Source organism: Engystomops pustulosus, chromosome 5, assembly GCF_040894005.1.
Source record: "Engystomops pustulosus chromosome 5, aEngPut4.maternal, whole genome shotgun sequence".
Classification (NCBI taxonomy): domain Eukaryota; kingdom Metazoa; phylum Chordata; class Amphibia; order Anura; family Leptodactylidae; genus Engystomops; species Engystomops pustulosus.
In genome coordinates this window covers 181353594-181370539 of record NC_092415.1, presented here as the reverse complement: position 1 = coordinate 181370539, position 16946 = coordinate 181353594, and the positions used below count along the sequence as shown (strand labels likewise).

Below are 16946 nucleotides of genomic sequence, written 5' to 3'. Positions count from 1 at the left end.
TGTTTTAGGACCTTTTTCCAGGTCACTGATTTTAGAAAACTGTCCAGGGAAAGGCGTACACTGCATTGAACGGATGCCTCCAGTTTGTGCCAATCACTGCACTGGCTACCTGTCTCCTTCCGTATTCACTTTAAAATAATAACCTTCATCCACAAAGCTCTGAATAATGCTGCACCCCCTATCTCTCTTCTCTCATCTCAGTCTATCGCCCCCTTCCCGTGCTCTTCGATCTGCCAGTGACATTAGATTAATCTCTACCTTAATTCGAACCTCCCATGCACGTCTCCAGGACTTCTCCCGAGTTGCACCAATTCTCTGGAATGCCCTTCCCCAGACTCTGAGACTAATACCCACCCTCCAAAGCTTCAAACGTGCTCTTAAAACCCATCTCTTTAGGCAAGCCTATCACACTCGCTAACTGCTTGAAATGTCAACTCTCCCTTTACTAATCCATCCTATGTCCTATCTCCCATCTGTTATCTGGCAAACAACTGATATATACCAAGCTCCAGGCTTCTCTGCAGTCTTTTTCACCTAGGACCCTGTAAATAAGATGGCGGCTGATGGCTGGTTCAAGCAGCAACATCGTTGTTTAGTAAATTATTTATTAAATTATTTTATATTGTTCCCTTATAAAGAATGGCTGGACCATTATACAACCTCTTGTGTCACCCCCTCATCCTCATAGTCTGTAAGCTCTTGTGAGCAGGGCCATCACTCCTATTGTAATATAGTTGTATATGTCCCCTATGATTTATAAAGCGCTACGGAATTTGATGGCACTATATAAATAAAGATTATTATTATTATTGAATGATACAGCATGTGTTATAGAGGGTTTATGATGGTAAATGGTGCACGCAGTGTTAGTCATGTGGCGGGATATATTCTCACACCCACTGTGCCATAGAAAGAGCAAATGTTTAAAAAACAAATGAATGGGAAGGCAGTGGATCCTATTAGTCATGATTGAGCTGAATAATATGTAGGACGAGTGTTTGATAATGTGCAGAGGTCTATGTGTACACACACTGTGCAGTCACTGTAAATCAAGAGATTTTGGCTTAACTCTGTATGCCCCTATTACAGATAAAATGTTATGAAGAAAATGGTAAAGTAGGTACTTTTTTTCTCTCTCTCTCTCTCTGCTCCACGCCTATCAATATTACTGGAAAACTCCTTAAAGCAAAGTAATTATTCATGGGTTAAATAGTCCGTTTTGATAATTTTCTCATTTGCTGTTTACAGATAACAATGTCAAAGCGAGAAGCGTTTATACAAGCCACAGGACGGGAGACGGTTGAAGAGTTCTTAAAATTTATCGAGCACCATGTAAGTACCATGCTATAGATTTGGTAATGGGGTTTCTGCTTTGAATAATCCCTTATTCCTGGTAGGGTACCTGGGTCTAATCAGCGGTTACCTACAGGTTCAGGGTGTCAAAAGGTGACAACACAGGATCTATTTCTAGTAAGGGTGCGCTCACATTTCTTTTGTGGAACATATTTTGTGGGTAAGCCTGGAAAGTTTTGGACTTTAACTGACAGTTGAGGACTCATTTTGACCTCCTTCTGATCAGTTAATGTCTCCATACAGCAAAGAATACATGATAAGTGTAGTAGACTTAAGAATACTATTGCTGCAAAAAAAATAAAAAGGTTGTGAGAAGCCATAATAGTCTATGGGAGACGGACGCTGCTGTATTGCATCCATCCCTAGCCTACGCCGATCATAGACCTTCGTGTTGCTCAGTGATGTAAAGGTCCATATGTGGACAATTACATTACAAGGTTAACATTCTGACCATCTGCAGCGGCAATTCAATGCCTATCTTAGATGGGGATGTCCCGCTGTGTCCTCATACAGTGGGTTACTGTGCACCTCCATTGTAAGTATACCACTAGAATCCACCTGACATATATATACCACAGAGGAAAATTAAATTTACAACTCTGGTCAACTTTTACTGCCCTATTACATTCTGTCTGCAGATTAGAAGGCATCTTAATGGTTAAAAGGGGTTTTCTTATATGCTCTCCTTAGGCGATTGAAAACAGCCTAAGAAAACCATTTTTCACCATTAAGATACCTTCTAATCTGCATACAGCATCTAAACAGAGTTGTACATTTAATTTTCCTCTGTCCTAACCAGACTAATAATTATTTATGGTTCAGTATAAAGTGTTTATTCAATTACAGTAAATCTCCGCTCTTGTATTGGTCAGTAGTAGGTGGTCCTAATCAGTGGTTGACTACCAGACCCTTATGACTGTGCATCCATTAATGACTAGGACCCTACCATCTACACCCAAAATAAATAGAGGTTGAAGAATGGGTTGAGAGTTTTACTGAATGCTTTCTTCAATAACGCTATATACAGTATTAATTAACTCAGCTCTTCCTGCTCTATAACACGCTGCCTGCAGAAAGGACACTATATACAATCTGCTCAGCTCATCCTGCTTTACAACATGCTGCCTGCAGAAAGGACACTATGTACAATCTGATCAGCACCTCCTGCTCTATAACATGCTGCCTGCAGAAAGGACACTGTGTACAATCTGTTCAGCACCTCCTGCTTTATAACATGCTGCCTGCAGAAAGGAAACTATATACAATCTGCTCAGCTTCTCCTGCTTTATAACATGCTGCCTGCAGAAAGGGCACTATGTACAATCTGCTCAGCCCCTCCTGCTCTGTAACATGCTGCCTGCAGAAGGGACAGTATAGGCTCAGCTCCTCCTGCTATATAACATGCTGCCTGCAGATAGGACATGTTCAATCTGCTCAGCTCCCCCTGCTCTGTGACTTTGGAGGCAGCTTGGCGCAGCTCATGTGTGCGGGTTTAGTTGTCAGAGCCCGAAAATCTGATCTGATTACCCATTCTTGGTATAGTCATTAGCTTTAAAACTATCCAGAGAAGCAGTGTTTCTCAGCTAGAAGGATAGGATTATGTATAATCCTGTAAATAATTCCCAATCCCAGACATATTAATGAGTAGTCAGTGGTGTGGTGGAAGTCCACTCTTCTAGGTTACACAATTCATATATGCAGCATTCTGTCTGACAACCATTTCCTTATATAGAGGAGAGCGTGAATTATAACTGTTGTGATTGTTTCTTCTTTCTCTCGTACAATTGTCATTAGACGCCTTTCAGGCTTTTTGTATTGATAATGACATGTCAAACATTTCATAGAGAGATGCGTCTGATCCTTTTGATCTGAATGAATTACTGCAAGAGTTGCCAAGGAAACAGAAAGAGGAATTATGGCAGAAGCTGAAGACTCTGCTGGCAGATACACTGGTGGCGAATCCGGTGGAATCGTGGAACAGACTAGAGGATGACAGCGATGATGACATGGAAGTGGAAGGAGCTGCCGATGTGGTAAATGCAGAGCAGTTCATCACCGTTCATCCATTAGTTGTTCTACATAGAAGATTTTCATATAATCTATTATGGGGAACTCCCACTTTCCTGCTACTGACAGCAACAGTCACTGTCTGTATGAGAAATGATTATAGGATTTTACTAGAGCCCCTCCGTGCTGCAGCTTCATAGGCTGTTAAACTTTTCAGGAGCACTCCCTCTGGTGGCTAATGACTAGCTGCTATAATGTCTCCCACACTACACATTTTGGGAAATTTATGAAGACTGGCATTTTAACCCCTTACCGACATGTGACGTAATAGTACGTTTCATGCCAGGTGCAAGCAGAGGGCTCATGGGCTGAGCTCTCTCCATAGCCGGTAAGCCCTCGCTGCATGTTGCAGCAAAGGCTTACCGGTAACACCTGCAGTCGGTGCTAGCACCAATCACGGGTGGCAAGCCGCTGATTGCTGCCGGCGGCTTAAAAAAAAAAAAAGGGTTTTAACCCTTTCATTATGCTGATCGCACATTGTAATGGATGAGGAGGAAAATCCCCATATACTGCCATACTGTAGTATTGTAGTGTAGTACTGTAGTATGGCAGTATATGATGGGATCGATCAGGCAACCTAGGGTTAAAGTACCCTAGGGAGACTGAAAAATAGTAAAAATAAAAAGTTTTAAAAAAAAAATTATAATTTAAAAAACCCTAAAAATTCAAATCACCTTCCTTTCTAGAACTGATATAAATAAACAGTAAAAATTACAAACACATTAAGTATCTCCGCGTGCGAAAATGCCTGATCTATCAAAACATAACAACGGTTTTCACTGCATTTAACCCCGTAACGGAAAATAGCGCCCAAAGTCGAAAATGGCACCTTTTTGCCATTTTTAAAAATTCTATAAAATTTTATCAAAACGTCGTACAGTCGCAAAAAATGACACCACCCACAGCTCCGTACACTAAAGTATGAAAAAGTCATTAGCGCCAGAAGATGGCAAAAAAAAAAGGTTTAAATCTTTGTAAATGTATGAAAACATTATTAAAAGCTATACAAATTTGGGTTCCCCTTGATCCAAAGAATAGAGTAGACATGTCATTTGGGGTGTACACTGAAATCCGTAAAATCCAAGCCCACAAGAAAACAGCTCAAATGCGTTGTTTCACTGCATTTGGATTTTTTTTCCCGCTTCCCAGTACGTGGCATGGAATATTAAATACCATTACTATGAAATGCAATTTGTTACGCAGAAAACTAGCTATCACACAGCTCTGTACATGGAAAAATAAAAAAGTTATAGGAGTGAAAAATGAAAATGCAAAAACATAAACGGGCTGTGGCGGGAAGGGGTTAAAGTATCACCCGGCATCCAAGATTTACTAAAAGGCTCCGGCCTCGAAAAAGATGTGGCACAACATCTTTCTTAAACCAGGTCTCATCTGGGGGAGATTTCTGTTGTAGCCTGGCAGAGAATGCATTGTGAATCACCCCCATAGGGTTATGTTTTTCTCTGCTTTCTATCTTGGACTCATCAGCAGAATTATATAGAGAAGTGATGTGAAGACTGCACCCAGCTAAATAGAAAACTCCCCCCCCCCCCCCCCCATGTCTCTCACTCGGCTCTCATTGACTACTCCCCCTCCTCTTTCCATAGACTTATATCATGAGTCACATGACACTACTGTGCTTTGCAGTCTGTCTTGCAGGAAGGTAGGATTCAGAGATCATGCCAACGGAAAAAAAAGTGGAGAAAGTAATTTTTCTGAAAAACACTTAAGAATTGCTTACATTCGACCTGCTCTATTCAGATGGTCACTAGGCACCCCTCTTATAGCTCATCTCCCTCCCACAACAGGCACCAGCCCTTGCAGCCGCACTGAGGGGCAGACGACTGCGCTTTGAGAGAGCTGAGGTCACCCAGTTCTTGGAAACACCCGCCCATGCGCAGTCGGCTCCCTCATTGCCTTCCCTTCCACAACAGGCATCTGTGCAAGCACTGTGGGAGGAAGTGCAGTAAGGAAGCCGACCGCGCATGTGTGAGCGTTCCTGAGAACCGGGTGACGTCATTGGCCTTCGAGAACATCTGAATCCGTGTGAGGGGACGTGATATACAAGTAGCAAGAGGTGTGAATAAATTCTAAGAAGAAAAGCTCTGGGTGCCCCGTGTGACTTGCACAGGAGCTCCCGGAGCTAATTTGCATGAATTAAAAAGATGATTTCTGCTAAATTTACATTGTTTTATGGCTAAAGAGAACTCCCTGCATCACTGTGCACTCAGCTAAATGTGAGTGTGCTTGGTCTACAATGTGCTTTTCTAAGTGGTAGATTTCCTCTAAGCAAGATATCTCTTTTCTTCCTAGAAACACACAATGGAAGTCATTCACGGCGTGACGACTGTTGCCACCGTTTCTGTGTCGGTCATAGATGGTGACGTAACTTACGGTTCACTTCTGGAATGTGCTACTATTCTTAAAGGTAGGGTGGTTTTTTTTTTTTGGTTGCAATATAAAGCATTTTATTCACCTAAAGTAAATGACTAGACCTCATAATCCAGATGTTTTCTTATATGGTGTCATTCCTTTCTATGGATACATAATATTATATATTCATGTGACAATCTCTTTAAATTTATTGCCTCTTTTTTGTAATTTTTAAAAATTTAGTCTGATCTCTAGAACTGTTTTTTTTTATCCTTGCAGAACTTTTGGAAGCTTTGCCAACATCGGAGTCCAAGGTGCGCATTGCCATCCAGCGTCTTTGTGAAGCCTGGTGGGAAAAGGGGCTGGATGAGAAGGAGGAGTTTGGAAAAATGGCGTTTGTCTTGCTCCTGGCCAAGTCTCTTGATGCAAAGTGTGTGGTATGTAGCAGTTTGTAAAAGACTTCATCTATATTTTTGTAAGTTTATTTTTGGTTTGCCAGGGCTAATACTTCATGCCAGGGAAGGTATGTTTGCACAGAGTACAAGAAATCTTTTTAGCAGGGGATTGGTTACAGGGGTTGCACCAAGTTTGCATGTTATCCCCTATCCTCAAGATAACAAGGGGCTAACAAGCTTGCCATTGAGTGTCCTACTGCTGTGACCCCACCGATCATGAGAACGGGACCCCAGCAATTGGAGACCGGGGGTCATGATTTAACTAATGGATGGAGTGGCAGATTGTTATGCATCCTGCTGCTCCATTCAATAGAATGGGTGTGTTGGAAATTGTCAAGCACAGAGCTAGCAATTTACAACTCACTTGGCCTATTCAATTTAAAGGGGTTGTCCGAGAGTAATGGAAAAAAAAATAAAGGTGGCCGGAGGGGGCTGCTTAAAAAAATAAAGATTTACTTACCTTCCAGAGCCCTCCGGTGTCCCACGCTGCTGTTGCTCTGGTCCCGGCGCCATGTAAACAAACATGGCCGCCGGAGCAGTGCAGGACTCCGCTTCCGTCCGGCCGTGTCCGGCCACGCCTACCTGTCCCTATTCACAGCATTGTCAATGCGGGCCGGAAGGTTGTCGGGTCCGGCCAGAAGCTGAGTCCTGCGCTGCTCCAGGAGCCATGTTTGTTTACATGGCGCCCGGACCAGAGCGACAGCAGCGCAGGACACCGGAGGGCACCGGAAGGTAAGTAGATCTTTATTTTTTTAAGCAGCCCCCTCCGGTCACCTTTATTTTTTTTTTCATTACTCTCGGACAACCCCTTTAAATTGAATAGAAAGGTAGGATACCCATTAGAAGGGACCCTGGTCCAAACAGCCGGGCCTTTACCAATCAACTTGTTACGCCTTATCCCTTTATTCATGTTTGTGTGCAGCTTCAGTGCAGTCAATGGGAGCACTCTATGCATCATGGTTTGTTTTCTACACATTTGTCACTCCATTGTTAAGTGGGCTGGTCTTTAAAGGGAACCTACCACCACGAATCTACCTAAGTAGATCGGGTGGTAGGTGGATCATTGGGACGTGAGGATAGCCCTTTTAAGGGCTAATCCTCACGTCCCCGCACTTTTTTAGTAACTTTTATTACACTTGTATGCAAATTTTCTTATTCTTTTCCCCTCCTACTCACCATCTTCGGCCCTCGTCCGATGATCCTGCCGTCTGCGCATGCGCAGAACAGCAGGCCCGCGCCTGTGCAGCCCCGGCTTCGGAGCAGTGACCGCGCACCGGTAGCTGCACGCCGAAGATGGTGAGTAGGAGGGGAAAAGAGGCTACCGGGGCGTGGAGTAGCCGCGCCATGTAACCTCAGATGCGGCTACTCCACGCCCCAGTAGCCGCATAAGAACATTTGCATACAAGTGTAATAAAAGTTACTAAAGAAAAAAAGTGCGGGACATGAGGATTAACCCTTAAAAGGGCTATCCTCACGTCCCATTGATCCACCTACCACCCGATCTACCTTTATAGGTAGATTTGTGGTGGTAGGTTCCCTTTAAAGTGATATGTGCTACAGTTAAATTTGCATGTCATCCTTTCACCTCTACTGCTGTTGAACCAGAATTAAAAAAAAAAGTTTTCTAATTTTAGAAATCCTTCATTTCACAGGTCGCAGACATTACTCGCTTGTGGCAACTGCATTCATCTCTTCTTTGCTTTGATTACAACTCGGATGAGAGCAGCGAGGTGAAGGATTTGTTGCTGCAGTGTTTTATGAGTATTAACCACGTTAAAAGAGAAGAGGTAATCCTGCACACCAGAATGAAGATATATCACGTAAAATCGTGATTTATATTTTTAAGACAGTTATTCAATAATTCTGTGGTTTGTGGCCTTTTCAAATAAGACCTTTCAAATGTTAGTTTTTGCAGCTTCATCTCTTCTTTGGTTTACTAGAGATGTAGCTTAAAGGAAATCTACCATTTCATTTCATGCATTATGAACTAAACAGACCTTAATGTAGCTACATTGATGCAGAAGCATATCTTGTTTTATCCATGAGATGAGTGGTTTTGCTGAAAAAACAGCTTGGGTAAGCTGGGTTGAATTCAGCCTGCGGTTCATAAACACATTACATGGAGCTTTCTGAACTGTCCAGGCAGGACTAATCAACCTAAGCAGGAACAATCATACAAAGAAGTTGGGGGATGGTGCAGTGATTGATTACTTCTGCCTGTCAGGCACAACACAGTGATTACATCATTCTCTGAAGCAGTGTGTACTTAAAGGGGTTGGCCACTTTCAGTAAATAATTGATATAATGTACTTTATGTATCGATTCCTTATGGTTTTCTATCTCTGCTTGCTGTACTTCTATAAAAAAAAGCTTCTGTTTATTTCCAGTGGATAGAAATCTGTCTGTGGTGATGTGATGGACATGCAGGTGCATAAGCTGTTATTATCACAATAATAGGAGTTGTGTGATAACTGCTTGTGCACCTGAATGTCTATCACATCTCCATGGACAGATTATATCCACTGGAAGTAAACTTAGTTTTCTATAGAAGCAAAGCAAGCAGAGATCTAGAAAAAGGTGAGAAATTGATGCAGAAAGTATATTGGAAAATTGTATAACTTTTCCTTACACAAACAATATGAATATCACATACAGATACCAGACATGAGTCTGAAATCTGATTTGCATATCAGAAAAATAATTGTAATTCAGGTACCGTGCCCCACTGGAAGCTAATTTTAGGTGATTTGGGTGGACTTTTAACCCTTTATCAGCAGGCATTGTAAGTCAGGAGGGGGGTCAAAATCTGGGACAGGTTCTCTTTAACTTTTGGACTCTTTTTTTATTTCAGAAATCAATAGTGCAGGTGACACAAGTATATACACATATTTCTTTTTCCCTTCAGTGTGAAATGTATTTGAAATGTGAAGTCCACAAACCTTTTATACCTTCTCCTGTGTTTTGACTGTCATCAAGGTATGCGGGCGTGCTACAGCAAAGTCAAGCTGCTTCACTTTCATTGGCCACACACAGGACCCCTTTCCTGGAATGTTATCCTCCTCTTTGGAGATCCTGTACATAGCACCGTCCGAGGTTACGCAGGGCCAGGGCCAGCTGCACCGATGTTCTGCGCACCAGGCCGCTGCAGGAGTTATTCTTTTCTTGCTTACTCTTACAGTGCGCCCTTGAGATTGTTGATGGTAGGTCTGTGCCGGCCCAGCGCATCCTCGGATGGCACTATGCAAAGGAATTCCAGGAGCAGGATAACATTGTTGAATGAAGGGCTGTGTAGGAATTGTGAGCGGATGAGAGGAGGCTGCGGAGGTTGACTCTATGCCCGAGTTCCCCCACCTCCTTGACGTTACCTTCAGAATGCAAGAAATGGAATAAAACATTTTTTTTACAATGGTGGTGGCAGCAATTTATATAAATAAGATTTGTAATACTACGGAATATGATGCCGCTATTTGAGTAAAGATTATTATTAAATAAGGGCATAATTAGAACTCTATATTGCACTCCATTAAAAGGTGCTATTTGGAGTTTAATAGGGAGATCGTTGGTCTGTAAGCCGTTTGTATAACTAGAAATTAGATCAGCTGCTATAAAATCTTTGCCCTGCTTGTCAGGGAAGGAGCAGTGTTTATAGTAGTATAACAATATAGAGAATGCCTATACAGGCAGTTCCCATGTTACATGTTACAAGATAGGTTCTGTAGGTTTGTTCTTAAGTTGAATTCGTATGTAAGTCGGAACTGTATATTTTATAATTGTAACTCCAGCCAAAATTTTTTGGTGTCTGTGACAATTGGATTTTAAAAATGTTTGGTTTTCTTAAGTACCAGGATTAACTATAAAGCTTTATTGTAGACACCGTTGATAACTGTTATAGCTGATTATTGTAACCTAAGGCTAAAGTACAGAAAATTACTAATATCCAGAGGTCTGTTTGTAACTAGGGGTCGTCTGTAAGTCGGGTGTTCTTAAAGGGAACCTACCACCACAATTATACCTATAAAGGTAGAACGGGTGGTAGGTGGATGTATGGGATGTGAGGTTAGCCCTTTTTAGAGCTAATCCTCACGTCCCTGCCACGGCTACGCGGCCACTCCTCCAGAGCTACTGCGCGTGGGCAGAACTCCTGCTTCTCGGACGAGGGCGTGCTACTACGAGGAGCTGCGTGTCGAAGATGTCAGGGTAGGAGGAGAAAAGAGGCTACTGGGGTGTGGAGTAGCCGCAACGTGTAGCCACGTCCCAGTAGCCGCTTAAGAAAATTTACATATTAGGGTATTAAAGTTTTAAAAATATAGCGGGGACGTGCGGATTAGTTCTAAAAAGGGCTATCATCATGTCCCATAGATGCACCTACCACCCATTCTACCTTTATAGGCAGAATCGTGGCGTAGGTTCCCTTTAAGTAGGGTTCCCGCGTGTATTTACAGCTGAGGGAAGGAAACTTTATCTTATTAAAATTTCCCTTTGCTGCTGCTAATATTTTTCCTTCAAAAAGTAAAAGGTCAAATAACGAAGTAGATTAAAACCAACATAAAGATATAATCCGCTCCTGTTATTTTATTTTACCATTAGGGTCGCAGATTTCTGAGTTTTCTGTTCAGCTGGGATTTCAACTTCATAAAAATGATCCATGGAACCATAAAGAATCAGCTCCAGTGTTTTCCCAAGTAAGTGTCTTTTTTTTAATTGTTATTGTGACTTTATTCTGAGCCTCCCATAGACCTATTGGAATTAGATTAAAACATTAACGTTAAACTTTTCTTCCCTCCCTACACATGTATCTTTCATGTTGGTTGCATTTATAAAAGGGTGAGGGTCTTCCAATCAATAAAATAATAATTTTAAAGTCAAGATGTTTTGTATTTTCTTAAACATTTCTAATATTTTCTGATCGCCGTTGCAATTTTTTTCCTTAAAATCAGGTCAATGATGAACAACATTGCAGATATATATTTCCGAGCCTGGAAGAAGGCATCTGGTGACATTTTAACGGTAACTATATTCCTTATGTATCTTTCTATATTTAACTGAAGACAGATTGGGTGGTTAGTAAGTTGGGAATTGGCACTAACACTATCAGATTTTGATGTTTACTTTTCATATGAGTTAGGATTAAGAGCAAAATTACTTTTCGCTTAAGAATCTTGTTTGTTAAAGATAATCGCCTGAAACCAATAGAACTTTATTTCTTTCCTTTCTAAAAGACTATTGAACATACCTGTATCCAAGACTTCATGCACCATGGTGTTCATTTGCCAAGGAATTCTCCAGTACATCCTAAAGTGAGAGAGGTAAGTAATCTCTAGTTTCTAGACTAAACTCTAGTTTCTACTTATGTGTAAACTTTCAGCGCAGCAAAGTGGATTCACCGAATAGCACCGAGCCGGTGCCAATGAAATATCGGTTATCTGTCTGTGTAAGGGCGGCTTCACACACGTTTCTTCAGCCTGTGAACCGTAGCTAGCATTTGTACTGTATTTCATGAGCTGACCAGTGATCCAGGACTAGATATGAGCAGACCCCTAGTTTCAGTTTGGGTTGGCGACACCCCCTGGCCAATCACGCAAGAGGTCACTTTGTTCTATTGGCTGTTTGGTTGCCAATCTAGCAATACATCATGGTTGCACATTCCAATTTGAACTGATACTAAGGGTCCTCTCATTTCTACCCAAGACTAAAAACCCAATTGTCATTTTTAGTACAGGTCATTATTCCTGGTGGGTGGGAGTAGTGTCTCACAGCATCATAGATCACTATGATGGTGTAAATTAGGATCAGTGTTTATAGCTTGGGGGGGCTCAGTGGTTAGCACTACATCTTTGCAGCGCTGGTGAGCTGGGTTCAAGTCCGATCCGGGTCAACATCTGCAAAAAGTGTGCATGTTCTCTCCGTGTTTGCATAGGTTTCCTCCCACACTCGAAAACATACTGGTAGGTTGTTTAGATTGTGAGCCTCATGGTGACAGGGACTGATGTGGCAAGCTCTGTGCAGCTCTGCGTAATCTGTGTGCGTTATATAAATAAAGGAATTATTATTATTCATTTAGCATTTTTATAAAATCAATAGAAAATGTCAACACAAAGTAATATGACACAATAAAAACAAAAAATATTCAAGAAGCAAGAAATGCAGTCTCACAGGACTACATATATCAACAGCATGTGCTCAAATGGTCAGAAGAATAGTGTCCGCAATGATAGAGGCTAAATATACAGGTCACATGGGAATTCAGTTTATCAGGCTGAGGTAAGGGGTAATATGCCATATGGTCTTACAAACTTGAAGGAGGAAACCGGAATTGAACCAGGAGAATCTAATATACCTATGTGTCTACTCATGGGACATACTAAGTGGGTAAGAGCATAGACACACACGGATGTAGACACAAGAAGGAAGGGGGCAATAGAAGGGGAAATGGGGAAAAGTGAAGAAGGCGAAGAGTAACTGATCTGTGGCTCTGCCCCCACCTCCCCCCAGGCAATTCAGCTGATCCCTAGTAAGTGGCAGAAAGCATTCATTTCATTGCATTAGAACTGTGATTTATTGGATCTTATTTTTTTCAGATACTAAGTTACTTTCACCAGCAAAAACTGCGTCAGGGAGTGGAGGGGATGTTGTACAGACTGTACCAGCCCATTGTCTGGAGAGGGTTAAAGGTAAAGTTTTTATGGTCTTGTTACTGTTTGCTGATGTACAGTTATGAAAAAGTAAATCCATGATAATTGTTACATTTTTCTCACTCTATTATCGGTGTATAAAGTTATCATGGGTTTATGCGTAGTTCTCCCTCTCAATATGAGCAGAGATTTCCCCGGATGAAAGGAGGAATTTACTGATTCCCACTAATCGTGAGATAGGAGTCTGTAGTACCTGCACAGTGGCAAAACACCGTAAACACCACTGTGAAGGGGATCCAGAAGTGCAGCCATTTTGGGACTATTTGCTGCTGTTCATTGATCACACGCCCCTTCTCTTACTAGTTTTAAGGGGAGACCGTTGTTTTTTTCTTTAAGACAAAATTCTGTCGACCAGATTGTCAAATCTGCCCCTTTATTTTTATGATGGGTTGAGGTCAGTTATAAAGTTGTGGTACAATATACAAATTTATAAGCTGGGAATACTTTTAAATAATAAAATGTAGTGTTTTTAAAAATATTTATTATAATTACGAACACTTGTCACATTTTGGAAATAGGCAAGGCATTCAGAGGTGCGATCCAACGCAGCATTGTTATTTGTCGAAGCCTTTCCCTTGCGGGATCCCAATATGAATCATGAGGACATGGACAATGAGATCCAGAAGCAGTTTGAAGAACTTTTTGTAAGTTTTTATTTTTATTCATTTATTTATTTTTACTATATTAATTAGGAATTTGGTCACAATAATGTATACTAACATTAATATACTTTCCATTTGCAGAACCTTTTAGAAGATCCACAGCCTGTTGTGCGATCTACTGGAGTTTTGGGGGTCTGCAAAATTTCTGCTAAATACTGGGAGATGATCCCTCCTATGATCTTGGCAGATTTTATGAAGAAAATCCTTGGTGATCTGGCTGCTGATATTAGCTCTGCTGATGTGCGCTGCTCTGTTTTTAAGGTAGTTTTGCATTCCCTTTCCCTGCCGAGCCATCCAGTTATGGTTTTTGAACAGTGGAGATGGCAAAATATTAAAAAAGGCAAAGACTTGAATGGGTTAAAGTTTAGCTTTTCTTCTCACACACAGTGCCTGACCATCCTTTTGGACAACAAGTTGAGCCATCCATTATTAGAGCAGATGCTTCCAGCACTGAAGAACAGTCTCCATGATAACTCTGAGAAGGTCCGCGTGGCTTTTGTCGATATGCTGCTTAAGATAAAGGCTGTCCGAGCTGCAAAGGTATTGTTATTGTACTGTATGTAGTTCTACCTCCTGGTTACACCCCTCATCTCCATTTCTGATGCTTCCTGGATTTCCTCTGGTCTCTAATTCCTGGTCCTGTCAAACGCAGGAATTGCCTGATCTGCCAATCATAGGCCGAAGCAGTTGGCCAAAAGGGTTTTTGTACCAGGTCAAGAAGGGACCTGGACGCTGAGACCAGAAGGGACCCAGTAATTGTCAAAATGAGAGTCTTGTGGGCACTGAGGCTGAGGTTCACGTCTCAGTAAGGTTATCAGTTATTAAGAGCCAAAACCAAGTGTATTAAAACACACAGAACTGTTGAAAATCCTTCAATTTTTATTTAAAAAAAAAATGATAAACTCACTGAAATTTAAATTGCCCATAATAATTGAATTTATTCTTAGCATGATTTACCTTTCTCAGACATCCCCATATTTTAATATTTATATATGTAGCGATTTACAGATTATAGGGTACGATAAAGTTACACAGGCTGCATTCACACAGCCATATGGGGGGCGTATATATAGCCAATGTATATATGTCTGATATACGTCCCCAACAGACGGCAGTTGGCGCACGGTGCCATGCTCTATGTTTCTCTATGGAGACGTGTGTGAATGTAGCCTTAGTCAAATATTCTCGTACAGTATATTTTATTAAAAATCTTTATTTTCGTATAATAATCTTATTCTTTGTACTTTTTTTTTTTTTACTATTTCAGTTCTGGAAAGTGTGCCCCATGGAGCACCTCTTGGCCCGCCTCGAAATAGATTCACGTCCAGTTTGCCGCCGCATTGTCAACCTCATGTTTAACTCTTTCTTCCCTGTCAATCAACCAGAGGAGACCTGGTGTGAGCGCTGTGTAGCCCTTATACAGATGAACGCTGGAGCCGCACGGAAGTTTTATCAGTACACCTACGAACACACTGCTCCGACCAATATAGGTAACAGCAGCAGTTTCTGGGTATCTTTCCATGATTTTATGAAATATTATAGTATATTATCCATCAACATCATCATCTATAAAAGAATTTTATTAACTTCACTTCTTCAGCCAAACTTATGCTGACTATAAGGCGCTGTCTGAACGCCTGCCTGCAGAAGACCATTCGTGACGAAGATGAGGAGAATGATGACGGCAATGAGGAGACTCAAAAGAAAGCTAATAAGAGTGTATGTGAGAATTTTATCCTCAGTATGGTCTGTGATCATAGTCTATATTTGTAATACGTGTGACACATCCATTGCGCCAGAATGAAATCTACGCCAGACAGTTCTCTGTTACAGGTTATAGTAAAGCTGCTAAGACCTCGCCCTGCTCTGCCGAAATAAAAATGTTTTGCATGCAGGACATAATACATTCCCCATAGTGTGTTTACACTTAGTGAACTCCTGGATAGGAGAAACAATTTGATCGGTGAGGGTCTGACTGTGAAAGCGGGATCTCTGTCTCCTGATCAGTGGGGGCCCCAGTAGTTGGGCTCTCACCGATCATCTTGTTATCCCTTATTCTGTTGGTCGCTTATAAACTTGGGGAAATCCTTTCAAACTAAACAGAGTCCCTCATCACAGAGATGTATGACGCAGTACATTTTGAATAGAACCTATATATTCTTAGAGACTGTGTGCATTATAAAGCATTTGTACATAGTATTTAATCTGTAAGGAATCACAGGTGGAGTGGCTTGTATGATGCCCCATAAGACTAGTCCCTCATCAAAAGATGATGCTACAAAAACTTGTAATAATTTTGAAGGAGTATGGGACATGATTCAGTCCAGGAAGGGACACTCCAGAATGGCTCTGGCCGTGTTCAAAGTCTGAATATAGAAGGACATTATTGTGAACTTGAGTACATTCACAAAGAGCAGTAATAAGGTGGCAGCTGTTACACCACAAAGGTAGTCTGCTTTAATCCTAAAATTACTGTATCAAAAACTTTATAAATCTCATATATATAATATATATTTCATAACTGCTTTGCTGCCTTTTCTGCAGAATAATGTAGTTTTTCCATGTTTTCAGGTGTTAGAAAATGTTCTGTCCACCGAGGATGCTGCCTCTATGGCCAGTTTATTGGAAATTGTGGTCATTCTGTGGCGTAGTATCAGAAAAGCTCTGGATCAAAATGAAGAGGCCAAAAAGTATACAATAAGTAAATTTGCTTCCGTGCTGCCGGATTACTTCAGAGTGTTTAAGGTAAGTGTGTGTAAGCATGGTGTATAAACCAAATCTGCCAGTGGTGTTACTCACTGTTCTAATATTAACCAACCAGTGCACTGTTTACAGTTTGTAAGCAGTTTAAAAAAAAGAAAACTGCACTGTGATTGGTTGCTATTGGCAACAAGGTGAGTTTTCTTCTTGGGTCTTATTCACATGACCAGGTGGTCTGTGATCCAGTTTTATGGACCCTGTTCACCCATGGAAACAAATGGGTCAATTACCGTATTTTTTGGACTATTAGGCACACCGGATTATAAGGCGCACCATCAATAACTGCCTGCTAAAACATCTAGGTTCATATATAACGCGCACCTGATTATAAGGATGAATGACCAGCAGGTGGCAGACCTGTGCACAGTTCAACGCAACTGTTGTCTGTAAGTATGGTTCATATATGAGGCGCACTGGACTATAAGGCGCACCTTTAATTTATGGGAAAATCAAAGGATTTTTTGTGCGCCTTATAGTTCGAAACATACGGTAACCTAAATGTAAGCAATATGATAAGATTCTGGACTGTGAAAAACCATGAGAATCTAAACATTCGTGTTAATGTACTGAATTATGGTAGTAAC

General features: G+C 41.3%; 1 protein-coding gene across 1 annotated transcript in view; it reads left to right on the top strand.

The window, feature by feature from the left end:
- Nucleotides 1-16946, top strand: part of NCAPG2 (non-SMC condensin II complex subunit G2) — a 28266-nt gene that overhangs the window by 2710 nt on the left and 8610 nt on the right. Inside the window, exons 2-16 of the mRNA XM_072153968.1 lie at nucleotides 1249-1332; nucleotides 3198-3386; nucleotides 5734-5848; nucleotides 6073-6230; nucleotides 7901-8035; nucleotides 10836-10930; nucleotides 11186-11255; nucleotides 11468-11554; nucleotides 12827-12919; nucleotides 13459-13584; nucleotides 13684-13863; nucleotides 13990-14142; nucleotides 14870-15092; nucleotides 15203-15321; nucleotides 16174-16347. Coding sequence (XP_072010069.1) covers nucleotides 1255-1332; nucleotides 3198-3386; nucleotides 5734-5848; nucleotides 6073-6230; nucleotides 7901-8035; nucleotides 10836-10930; nucleotides 11186-11255; nucleotides 11468-11554; nucleotides 12827-12919; nucleotides 13459-13584; nucleotides 13684-13863; nucleotides 13990-14142; nucleotides 14870-15092; nucleotides 15203-15321; nucleotides 16174-16347 — 1995 coding nt within the window. The 5' untranslated portion in view covers nucleotides 1249-1254. The remainder of the gene's footprint in view (nucleotides 1-1248; nucleotides 1333-3197; nucleotides 3387-5733; nucleotides 5849-6072; nucleotides 6231-7900; nucleotides 8036-10835; nucleotides 10931-11185; nucleotides 11256-11467; nucleotides 11555-12826; nucleotides 12920-13458; nucleotides 13585-13683; nucleotides 13864-13989; nucleotides 14143-14869; nucleotides 15093-15202; nucleotides 15322-16173; nucleotides 16348-16946) is intronic.